We start from the raw sequence: 12,232 nt of genomic DNA on the forward strand, positions 1-12,232 counted from the left end.
ACAGGGGTTAGCAGCCTGAAAAAAGAACTATGGACCAGGGACAAAGAGTGAAGGGAAAAAGGATATGGTGACAGAGTCAAGATGTTGGAGTAAAAGAAGCATTAAAATAAAAGAATCATCTACAAAAATATTTTGTTTTAATAAATCTAACCCATTACCAAAATTTATTTTTTAAAAATCCCTTCACTCACCAAAAATTTTCCATTCAGACAATTAGGGTATTTTTGTTGCTGTTGTTCTGAGAATCTAGACTAAATTTTTGCATGGAAGTATTGAATATGCCTCAACGTGAGGCGATCCTCACACACACTTCCCAAGGATAAGGTTCAAAAAAGGGTTTCTGATCAACATAAAATATTTGAGGCATATTCACATAAAATATTTGAGGCATATTCATTTAAACAGTTAAATGAATCTATTTATAACATTTATTTTCTTGATTTATACATAGTTTGAGTTATTACATGAAATGTTACTTTACAAATATTGCTTGTTTCTCCACACTCTCATTTCATACAATAATAAGATTCAAACTGAATCGTCAGTGTACCTTCAATGTCAATGTCTTTGTCATCACTACACTTTTTGAGTCATATATACCATTAAATCAATCAAGAAAACTAAAATGCTTAGCTTGGTACATGGTAAGTGCTTAGTTAAGTCTTAGCTGTATCATTCTTAGTTAACTGAATACAATTTTCTAGAGTCTATCATCCTCCTTTCCCAAATGTCTGAACCCTTTTGAAATACAGCAGTTTCTGGTTCTATGTATGATGTTCTCAGGAGGAATTCCATTTCAAGCCACATGCACCATTTACATAAAATTAGGACAGTTTTTTTAATGCCTCATAAAAACTGCTAAACTTCATGACAATCAACTCCCCGTGTTAAACGTACGCTGTAAATGATCTCTAAAAACTTCTTTACAATGATATCCAACAGTTGTAGTAGTGAGATCCTACCCTTAGGGAAAAAAAATTACTAAATTTATAGTTTATTTCCTTGCATTTTGTTTTTCTGTCAGGTATGATTCTGTCAGGTGACTTCTATAAATATGTAAAACCACCAATGACTGAGATCATTTCAAATTAATGTATCTTCCCCAAACACTAGGTTTTTTTCCAAAACATACTAACTGAAAGAACAACTAGTAATATGTGAGATTTTATAAGGACTGAAATATTTTTTCTGAAAGACTGGGAGAAAAAAAATCTTGCGTGATATTTGGGCGTACAGAGTAATTAGCAAATGGTATGAAACATATATGATTTATTCTTCAGCCAACGTTATCTGTTTATACTTAAAAAGTGAAATCTATATTTTAGAGGTATTGGAAAAATATTAGCTGAAAAGGTGGCTGCACAGTTTTTGTTAAATAAGTAAATAAAAATAAGTTATCAATCCTATATTACAGATGAAACTCAGTGTCTTCTTCAATGCAGGGTTGTTATGTGATACAAAATATAACCTAGTAGATTAAAAAATCAGATAAGAACTTTACCTGGTGTTCCTTTAGCCAGGACAACAGTCCTGAAAAGCTAAAACTGGCCCAGTTTCCTCCATAGTAGCTTCTTCTGTAACAATAAAAAATAAGAGTAAAGAAAAGGGTATAAAAAAATCAAGTCACTGATCTTCATCCCATGTCATTTTCAACATTGCTACCCCAGAGTTCAAAAGCACACATAATAGGGATGCTGAGAGTAGAGGAGACAGTAGAACAAAATAAATAGAAGTGGGTCTTTCAGATCTCAAAGTCAACTTTTCATTGTATAAGGAGTTAAAAGATCACTTTGGCCTCCTTAGAGCTTTCAGCACTGATCAAGTGCCACTGGATCATGTGATTGTGAACATCCTGATATGGTCACTGAGCAGTATATTTGTTTTAACATAAACAAATCTCACTCCTGGGTTAATAAAAATGGCTGGGAAGAAAATCTTGGTAGATCTCAAAGAAAGCCACTGGAAAAAACTGTTAAGTTTTCCACAAGCAGTAAATATCCACTGCTAGCACCACCACCAAACTCATCTCTCATGCCTAAATAAATAAATAAATTTTGTATATATACATATATAATTGGCTACTCGAGATCTACTGGAAGGCCCTGTGCCATTCTAAGCCTTCAGGGCCACAAATAAAAGTAGATCCTGGGACACAGTCATTCACTTCAAGATTTCTGTGGTAAGTATAACAACAACAGTATTTCCACTGGTAACTGGGTAAACTATTCTTCACTCCACAGTCCTGTGAAGATCACTCCATTTTAGAGAACCCAGAGGTCTCCCAGCTAGGATCAGGTAAACCTTGTAGACACTGGACTTCTGATTAACTTCTGTAAGTAGCAGACTTTTGGCAACCAGAACTCTCAGTACTACATACTGGGCTTCCCAATCCTTGCAAAACTCATCACGTTATACTGATTCTTTGTATGATGAGCCCCAAAGTACACTCAAACCCACCTACAATATCCACTCTAGTTCTGAGAGATTCTTGGTTTTGTTTACATTTTTGCTTCTCTGTATCCTTCTCTAATGAAATAAAAATCTATAAAAGGTCTTCTTGAAACAAAAACTGAAACCTTTAAGATGATATCTAAAATTACTCATCCATAATGCTACTGGATATCTTCTAAAAATTCTGATAGATTTCTCCTCAATCAACTCTTGATTGGTCTCAAGAACAGTCAGTTTTCAGGCTCAAATATTTTACCAAAAATCACTGCTTGCTCTAACAGAGAAAATGGTTAAACTGAACACCTGTGAAGGTAGGTCTATTAATACAGATCACTACTTTACTTATAATCTGATAGTTCTCTTGGGGATGATGCAAATCCCTACACTGTCCAGATCTCTAGAGAGCTTTAAAATTTAGGCAAAATTTCAGCTATACTAACAATTCTAGGTGTTGGAATCAAGGAAGCCTAGAAGCTATGATCCCTTGGATCAGTGACAACAGTGGAAGGAGAAGGTGGGCAATAGCCAGTATAGAGAAGAATGAGGGAAAAGAGAGGGATGTTAGAGTTTTCCCATAGCAAATTTATACTCTCCTCTCCCTTGCCTGAGAATAATACACTTCTGCCATCCCTTCCCATCCTCTAAATATATCACTCAACAAAACTATAAAATATCCTGAGTGTTGAAAAAAATAACCCTGAAGCAGTGATAAAAACCACTGTCTTTACATTTTTTGCTGAGATATTTAGATTTCTTTTAAGCCACCATAAGGTCCTAAGTGAGAAGCTCTGACCACTGGGTGAAAGCTTCAAGACCTAAGTAAAATTTTTTAATGGCTACATCAATTTATAAGTAGTAAATATATATCAGAAATCTGACAATCAGGGTAGACAAAGACTTCTCAGACAGGACACAGAAAGCAATAAAAACTATCGATAAATTAGAATTCATCAAAATGAAAAACTTTTCCACAAAATACGTCATTTCAGAAAATGAATGGGCTAGGCACAAAGTAGGAGAAATATTCACAAAACATATCTGACAAAGGACTGGTATCCAGGATATAAAGAACTCTTTCAATTTAAAAATAAGACAAATATGCAAATTTTAAAGTGGGCAAAGGGTTTGAACAGACATTTCACAAAGGAAGATAGATGTGGTTAATGAACATATGAAAAGGTGCTCAACATCATTAGTCATTGGGTAAATACACATTAAAATAAGCATTAAAAATGAACATGAGATACTGCTACACATACACCAGAATAGGTAAAATTAAAAAGACTTACAAGACCAGGTGTTGGTGTGGATGGCCAGAATGCTCACACATTTTGGTGGGAGTAAAAAATGGTACAAATACTTTGGAAAACTGTCAGGCAGTTTCTTAGCAAACTAAACATATACCAACCTATGACCCAGTAATTCCATTCCTAGGTATTTACACACAAGGAAAGCATATGTTCACAAAAGAGCTGTACAAGTTTTTTCATAGCATCTTTATTCGTCAATAGCTCCAGACTGGTAACAATTCAAATATCCATCAATAGGAGACCAGATAAATAAGCTGTGGTATATCCATATGATGGACACTATTCACTAATGAAAAGGAACAAACTACTGATACAAATATAACAACGTCAATGAATTTCAAAATACGTTATGCTAAGTGAAAGAAGCTTTGCCCCAAAAGAGTGCATTCTCCATGATTCCTTTTATATGAAGCTCTGGAACAAGCTAAATTAATTGATCTGTGGTGAAAAACATCCTAAGAGTGGTTGCCTTTGAGGGTGGGAGTAAGGGCAGGAATTGACTTTGAAGGGGCGTGAGGGAACTTTCTGGAGCGATGGCAATGTTCTTTATCTTGATAAGGTTCTTAGTTACACAAGTGTATGCGTTTGCTAAAACTTATTAAATGGTACACTTAAGATCTGTGCATTTTCTTGCAATTTTACCTCAAAAAAAAGAACCATGAATAACTAGTTAATGATACACATGCTAAAGTGTTCCAGACTGAAGGTACTGGCCTTGTACAACTTACTCTGAAATGCATAAAACAGTAAGATGGAATGATAGATGGATAGAAAAATCAATAAATGGATAATTATATAATAAAGCAAATACAGCAAAATGTTAGTGGTAGAATCTAGGTAGGGGAAACATAGCTGTTCACAGTGCAATTTTCTCAACTTTTCTGTGTATGTCTGAAAATTATCATAATAAAATTTTAGAAAAACAAAAGTAATCTAACATGAGTTTTCAAACACTGACCACAATGTGCCAATTTCCAAGATAGTTTCTGCTATTATTAAAAGTCTTAAAAAGCTCTAAGAAGGGCCATCTTGCTGTTTCTTTCCATTATTAAATGACCTGAGGTCAGTTCATGGTCAAATTCTATTTTTCTCCCCTATACTTGGTCATATGGTTTTTGACAGAGCTAATTGGTTCTAGTATTTTTCCACGCAGCTCCTATTTTCAACTTTTCCTGTTGATGTGCTCTTAACATCAGCATCTGGTGATCTCATCCAATTATGTATGTAAAAGGTGAAACATGGTTTTCATTACTGTGGTCTTTCTGACAAAAGAGGGTAACATAATTATTAATAAACGCACTATAAAACCAAAGCAGATTTTGACTAAATTTATTTTGGTATTTGCATGGTTCTAAATATTGTTTACAATACCCTAAAGAGAAAGCCAAAGAATTTAGGTATCAAAATCACGACAAAAAGAAAAATAAAAAATCAATACAAGATTGTAATATGCTCTCTAGAACATTATTGCAATAGAAATAGTAATAACTAAAGCCCACCAAATATTTTCTTAAATTTTATCTTTAAAGATATAGCTTCAGAATTCTGACATTCAAATTCAATTATAAAATACTATTTCTACAGTCTTTAAAACTGTTTCTGTAATGAATAACAAGGCTAAGTTACTGGTTTTGTTTTTAAAACCATAGATACGATTTATTTTAAGGACAAAGTGAGAACTTCCTGACTGAGGAAAAAGGGGAATGGAATATTTTCTGCCAATTTTGTGTCACATCTGTCTCTGTACATCAAGTAAAGGAAAAAGTAGTTTATGATGAAGGATGACGTTTATCTCTATTGCCAGGAACACTATTTTATATGATGAAAAAGACTTCCTTAAAACCAGAGTCTCTCTGTGAAACTAGAGAGTGAGTATTCACAGTATTTAAACAGCAAACATAAAACTATTATCTAAAGCCCTCTCAAGTTTCATGATGGAAAAGTGACCTCTAATTTTTAGCTGGAACAGTAAAAATCACAAACGGACATTTTTTATTTTCAAAGGCAGAAAAGCCCAATTATCACAATACTGAGGTACAGCTTTGCATTGTGTGAAATATTGACTTTACCATTGTAGAAAACATGGTTTTAATCTTTCTAAAATTTCATAAAGCTTACTCAAAGTACCACCTACGTTTTTCCAGACACACAAAGGAAATGAGTTACACAACTGTCTTCATTAACACCAACCAGTAAGACAGAAAAAATAGTATTAAAAGAGTAACGAGATTTCTCGTCGTTTACATAGTGTTTAATATTAAAGCAACATCACTTTGCTTAATGTCTACTAACAGAAAAGAAATACAGTACAGGTAGACATAAAGAAAGTTGAGCTGTAAGAGAAGGCAGAGGATGAAACCTATTAATTAGAGCCTATTAATTAAATACTAATAATTTTCTTTTCTATTGTGCATCATAATTACAAATCAGTATTGAATATTTAGCAACAGCCATAGTTACATGATGCTAAACTACATCCTGTATTGGGATATGGCTTCTGTAAACAAGGACAAGAACATTGACAAAAGATAGAGCTACTGACATTCAGGCACATTCATCTGGGAACCATTTTAATTATTAGGAAACTGAGGAGTTGAAAATGTTTTCAGGAAGGTAGCAGATGGAGGGCAAACCTGCTCAACAGAAAAGAGAAGCAGCTTAGCCTAAACTCTAGATGCCCGTATTCTATATTCACTGCTCCTAAATTCCTTTTCCTAGGATAGTAGTAATACCACCTTCCACTGACAGCATCTTTCATTTTCAAAATTGTTTTCACAACTATTTTCTCATGGATTCTTCCAACAATCTTGTGAGGCAGATAAGGGTGTTATTTTACAGATGAAGACACTGAAAACGGTCTATGTAGAGATTAAGTCATTTCAGGGCCACACAGCTACAACTGGCAGGACTGCCACTGAAACTTAGCTTTCCAAACCCTAATCCTGTCCACTGCAACAAACAATCCCAAACATCTAAGCTGGCTAGCAACATTTAGACCATAGGATACTATAATGGCTGCTGTGGTTTAATGAAGCCAAACACTTAGATATCAAACAGCACCTGGACCCAATTACTAAATTCACCTTTTCCAAACTGTATCCCGTCAATAACATGGGCTGTTAACAGGGATTCCAAGAAAAAAGTTACAATGACAAAATAAATTTGGAACATGCTACATTTAAAAGAGTAAAACCACCAGAAAATGGTTTATTTATGGCAGACCTTCTCAGCACCATTAAGTATCTTAATGTCTGTTCTCTCCAAGAAGGAATACATTCAGTTAACCAATGAGCATTTTTTTTCTTGAAACAGCATTTGGTTCAACAGCGTATTTTGAGAAATGCTGGCTTAATTCATGTTAAGGGGAAGAAGAAAAATAGGTACTATATATGTTGAGCTTGTCATTTTCCATTCACTATCTCATTTAATCTTGACAAGAATCCTGAGAGATCAGTGCTATAATTATCCCCATTTTAAAATTAGAAGGAAAAAGAAAAAGACCAACCATGAAGTTGAGTATCTTGTTTTAACTCACTCAGCTAGGAAATGGCAGAGCCGGCCCTTAATTAAGCCCAGGGCATATCAGGCCCCCAAGCCTATGCTCTTTCCACTATATAAAACACTGCCTGCTATAATACACAAGATTGGAATACTTAAAATTATAAACATAAGCACATAATACAAATCTTGGAATCTGACTTACTGTAAGTAAAGGCGATGGGATCTATTGATATTTACAGACATTAGATGGGATGAAGTCTAATTTTTGTTTTGTTTCTCCAACTCATCTGGATAATGAAAATGGAATAATAACTTCATGAATACATCTACTCTAATGCCAAACCTGGAGGGACTATTCATTTCTAGGGCCTAAAATACAATCAATTTTATTACATATCTCATATTTAATGTGCACAAATATCTTTATGTATATGATAGGAGTAGGAAAATAATAGTGTGGCATGTCTACTTGTATCAATTTGCCAGCTATACACCATGCACACTGAAAGAGGCTCTATTCTATTTAAATTTGGTTGTAGTATTACAAAGAACCATGACATGTTTCTGTCTTCCTTGTTGACAAATAACAGAACAGCTCAGGGAATATAATAGACTTACCCCCTACACAAATTCTCATTTACTAAAAGCTCCATATACTTGATACACAAGAAAGTCAAGCTCCTTTCACCATACCCTCATTCTAAGATCAAGGAAGGTCAGCCTCCTTGGTAGAGTATGCAGATGCAGTTCTAATGTTAGAGAGGAAGACCAAGCCCTTACTTGGTTTTTAGAGTCCTATAAAGCTATAGGAAACTGCTTTGGCAATTAAATCAGTCTGCCAGAACGAAATGGCAGGCTGTGTTCCCAGTCATTAGGGCTGGAGAAGAGACCTTCCTATGTTTAGAGTTATTAGTCATTCCACACTAGTCCACCCATTCAAATCCATTTTTAGACAACCAAGCCAGGTAGACGAGTGGGTAATGTACAAAGGCTGCCCTCAATTCTTGTCTTCCTCTATGATCTCATCTATTCCAACTGACTCAATCATCACTTCTCTATCAATGACTCACAAATTGTCATCTCCAATCTGGGCCCTCTGGGGAGAACTCCAGACTCATAGCTATTGACATTTCTGTACTGAAAATACATATCATGAGTCATTAGCTTACTGGACATCTCCCTCCACTAAATATCCCAGATTAATTTTAATCTCTACAGGTCCAAAAGGCAAATTTATTAACTGTCCCCCACCCAAAATTTGGTTTTCCTCTTGATTTCCCCATTTCAATAAATGCCAACACGATTCTCACAGCTGCCAATGCTAGAAAATCTTGAACTCACTCATCATCCCTTCCTCATTTGTCAATTCTAGTTAATTTCTCAAACCCTTTCTATCTTTGGATCCTTACAACTGCTGCCTTATTTCAGGCCCTCTCTCTTATCCCATTTTTTTCATTAGCCTCCTCAAAGGTTTCCCTGCCTCTAGTTGCTTCCCTTCCAACCCAACCTTCACATTACTGCCATTGTGATCAGGTCTTGGCAGACCACATTATGTCATTCCCTGGCATAAAGATGTTTAATGGTTTACTAATGCCTCTAGAGTAGAGTCCAAAATCCTTGGCATCGCTCTAAGAACCTTCAAAACTTACTTCCAACTTACTGTCCAGCTTTATCTCTAGACATCACTCTTCTCTGCCATGCATCCAATACATTAGCCACAACCACACAGTTAACACTGCCTGAGTGAGTCAAGCGCCTGCATGTCTCTCTGCTTTTATTAATGCTATATCCTATACCCAAGGTTATTCCATCACAAAACTAATGGTGGAACTAGTCAAACCAGTCGGAACTACTCAAATCCAGTATCATTTTCTCTGTGAAGCCTTCAGCTCTCCAATATATAAATAAAACTGATCTTTGTGCTTCTAGAGCTCTGCACATACTTCTGTAAGAGCTGTCATACTGTCTTTTTTTTTTTTTTGGCGGTACGCGGGCCTCTCAACGCTGCGCCCCCCCGCCACCCGCCACCCGCGCTGCGGAGCACAGGCTCCGGACGCACAGGCCCAGCGGCCATGGCCCACAGACCCAGCCGCTCCGCGGAACGTGGGATCCTCCCGGACCGGGGCACGAACCCACGTCCCCTACATCGGCAGGTGGACTCTCAACCACTGCGCCACCAGGGAAGCCCCATACTGTCTTTTTTAATGTGAAAAAAGAAATTCACGTGTATTTACAGGTATAACAATTCATGCATTGATAAAGAGGTAGTAATATGATTGCTTTACTGTAGCCCAGTATAACCGATATGATTGCTTCATGGTAGCCTAGCCTATACACTAATGAATGAATCATTATACAATTTTTATCTGTCATATTGTCTTGTAATTAGACTGCATGAGTGTTTCCTCTGACTAGACCAGGAGAAACTTAAGGGCAATAACAGCAGTTTGGTCATCTTGGAACCCTTAATGCATGGTCATAATTGTTAACTAAGAGGAGTAAATGCATTGCTATTAATCAAGGCTTCAGGATCATATGGACCTGGGTTCAAACCCCGGCTGTGCCTCTTACTAGCTGTGTGACCTCAGCCAATAACCTTACAGTTACTCTTTAAAAGCCTCAATTTCTTTATCTTAAAAATAGGAATGAAAGCACTTAAAGCAGTGCCTAGCCCATAGTAAGTTATCATCCTCCCCCACCCTCTATGCCAAGTGTAGACACAGGAGAACACGCCCACAGGAGTCTCCAGTGCCCTTTTCATTGGCAATTACCAGAGTCCAGTGCCAGCCAGGCATAGCTAGGTTCACTGACAACCCTGAGAAGGAAGGAGAGAGACAAGAATGGGGACTGCTGAGAGAACAACAGAACTGACAAGTCAAAGGATTGAAGATTGCTGACCCCCTCTCCCTTCTTCCCTATCCTCTACTTCATAGTCACAGCTCCTAAAATTTACCCTTGCTTTGCCATGGAAAGGCAAATCAAACTCCAGTTTCATTAATGGGGAAAAAAGGAGAAATTAGAGTGATAAGAAAAAGCTTTAAGCTTTATTGCTGTCGATCACTCTGCTTCCAGCTGTCAAGCTGATTAACAGTCTTCAAAGCTCCAAGGAGCTGGTAAGAACAGTTGCCATTTCAAAGTAAAAACAAAACCCACAAAACCCTCCTTTTCAAAGGAGAAGGAGGGTGAATGATAAAGAAATTGCTCAAGAGGAAGAAGGTGGGGGGGGAGAGGTAGTGAAAAAATACATATGTACATTCAATTATCTTTGCCTGTAGTTTTCTGGTCTGTGTGAAAGCTATCCTCATTCAAACGCACTGAATAAAACAAGTCAAAGTTAGTAATATCTAGAGAGATGCTGATATATCATGATTTCTGCAAAGAGCTATCTCAATCAATCTAGCTTCTGTTTGAGCTCTATAGGAAAAACAAAATCCTCCTTATGCAAGAATTGTCATTTGCAAATGAAGCTCCTGTCATACAGATTTCAGTGACCTAAAGATAAAATGACATTCGTCTCAAAACCATAAAAATTCACGAATTGCTTCCAAGGATTTTTTTTTTCCACACTGCCCTCCAAAATAAAGACTGAACATATTCCCAGTGATTCCAAAGTAAAAGCCTTTTAGTGAACCTGGTACATATGACTGTCAGACCTTGCTGGCCACACCTCAATTTTTTACATGTATCCCACTGGTCCCTCACAGGGACTCTTCAAGGTAGGTGGTACGCTACGCCAATTTTACAGTTGAAGAAAACAACATAAGTCACATAACTAATCAGTGACAGAGTAACAGCCTGAATTGGGTCTCTTGATCATCAAACCCAGGATTTGTTTGTCTTCCAACCCTACAGCTTATCTTAGTGAAAGAGCATAGGCTTTGCAGTCTAATGGACGTGGCTTTAAATCCTGGTTCGTCCCCTTAATAGAAATGTGACATTGGACAAGTTATTTCAATTCTCTGAGTTTGTTTCCTCATCTGCAGAAGGAGAGAATTTATACTTCTTTTAGAGAAATATAATAAAAATTAAATAGCTTAATATTTGTAAAGTACCTAACACAGTACTGAGCAAATATTCAGTAAATGGTAGCTATTATTATTACATCACGTTGTTTGTAACAGCATATACCATCCTGAATACTAGATTACGTTAAGCAACTGAAAACTACTTTCATTCATAAATTAGTGCCACAGACCTCATGAAATGTCTTTAACATGGGGGAAGAGAGAGGGAAAAGCTAGGGTAACACTTGCTTCTTTGATACATTTTTCTCATCCTTACAGGAGACACAGTGAGGTTTTCTTTCTTTCATCTAGGTAATAGAAGGTAAAAAAATTTTTTTTCTTCTAAGTGAGGTTACATTTCTTTTACTTCCCTATCCCTTTATGGTAGTCTTAAATTTAAAACCTTTCAAATACTTATCTTTGAGCTACCTTATTGACATATGCACAAGTATTACAGTATAAGAGAAACAGCCATGTTGTTTTATTTTTGCATTAAAAAAACATAAACAGACCTGAATTTTCACAAACTAAAACCACTAAAAAGAAACTTCACAATAGGATTAGCTGTTGAATCAATACTGTTTCCTTTTATTAGGAGCCAATAATCATTGAACATCTGAACAGATTATTTTTGTTCTTTCACTGCAGAAGCAAGGCATCAGACCTAAATTTTTCACACAATTCCACATATTAATTTCCAGGGCAGAAAAACATCATAAAATTCATTTAACACACAACTGCAGATGCAATTTCTGAGGTGACTCAATGAGGTAGAGTTCTATTAAGCCACACACACAAAAAATGCCTCTAATAAGAAATCGCTTTAACTCTTTCTATAAAAGGAAAATGATGCTAGTTCTCAAAGATCCTTATAGTCCCATATCCATGGTGAGAAGTCAATAAGAAGTTATTGTAACCACTCCCATTCAAGCCACCCTCCTACCACCAAATCTAAATAATGCCCCC

At 36.3% G+C, this 12,232-nt stretch overlaps 1 protein-coding gene across 5 annotated transcripts in view; it reads right to left on the reverse strand.

The window, feature by feature from the left end:
• Positions 1-12,232, reverse strand: part of CHM (CHM Rab escort protein) — a gene marked incomplete at both ends in the record, with an annotated part of 181,278 nt that overhangs the window by 136,487 nt on the left and 32,559 nt on the right. For 3 of the 5 annotated variants that reach the window (XM_079727338.1, XM_079727336.1, XM_079727335.1), the window contains one exon: positions 1,502-1,574. The exons of 1 other annotated variant lie outside the window; for it this stretch is intronic. In XM_079727338.1, coding sequence (XP_079583464.1) covers positions 1,502-1,574 — 73 coding nt within the window. The remainder of the gene's footprint in view (positions 1-1,501; positions 1,575-12,232) is intronic. One more of the 5 variants, XM_079727334.1, reaches the window with a different exon arrangement.

The sequence above is a fragment of the Hyperoodon ampullatus genome (genome assembly GCF_949752795.1).
Source record: "Hyperoodon ampullatus genome assembly, chromosome: X".
Classification (NCBI taxonomy): Eukaryota; Metazoa; Chordata; class Mammalia; order Artiodactyla; family Ziphiidae; genus Hyperoodon; species Hyperoodon ampullatus.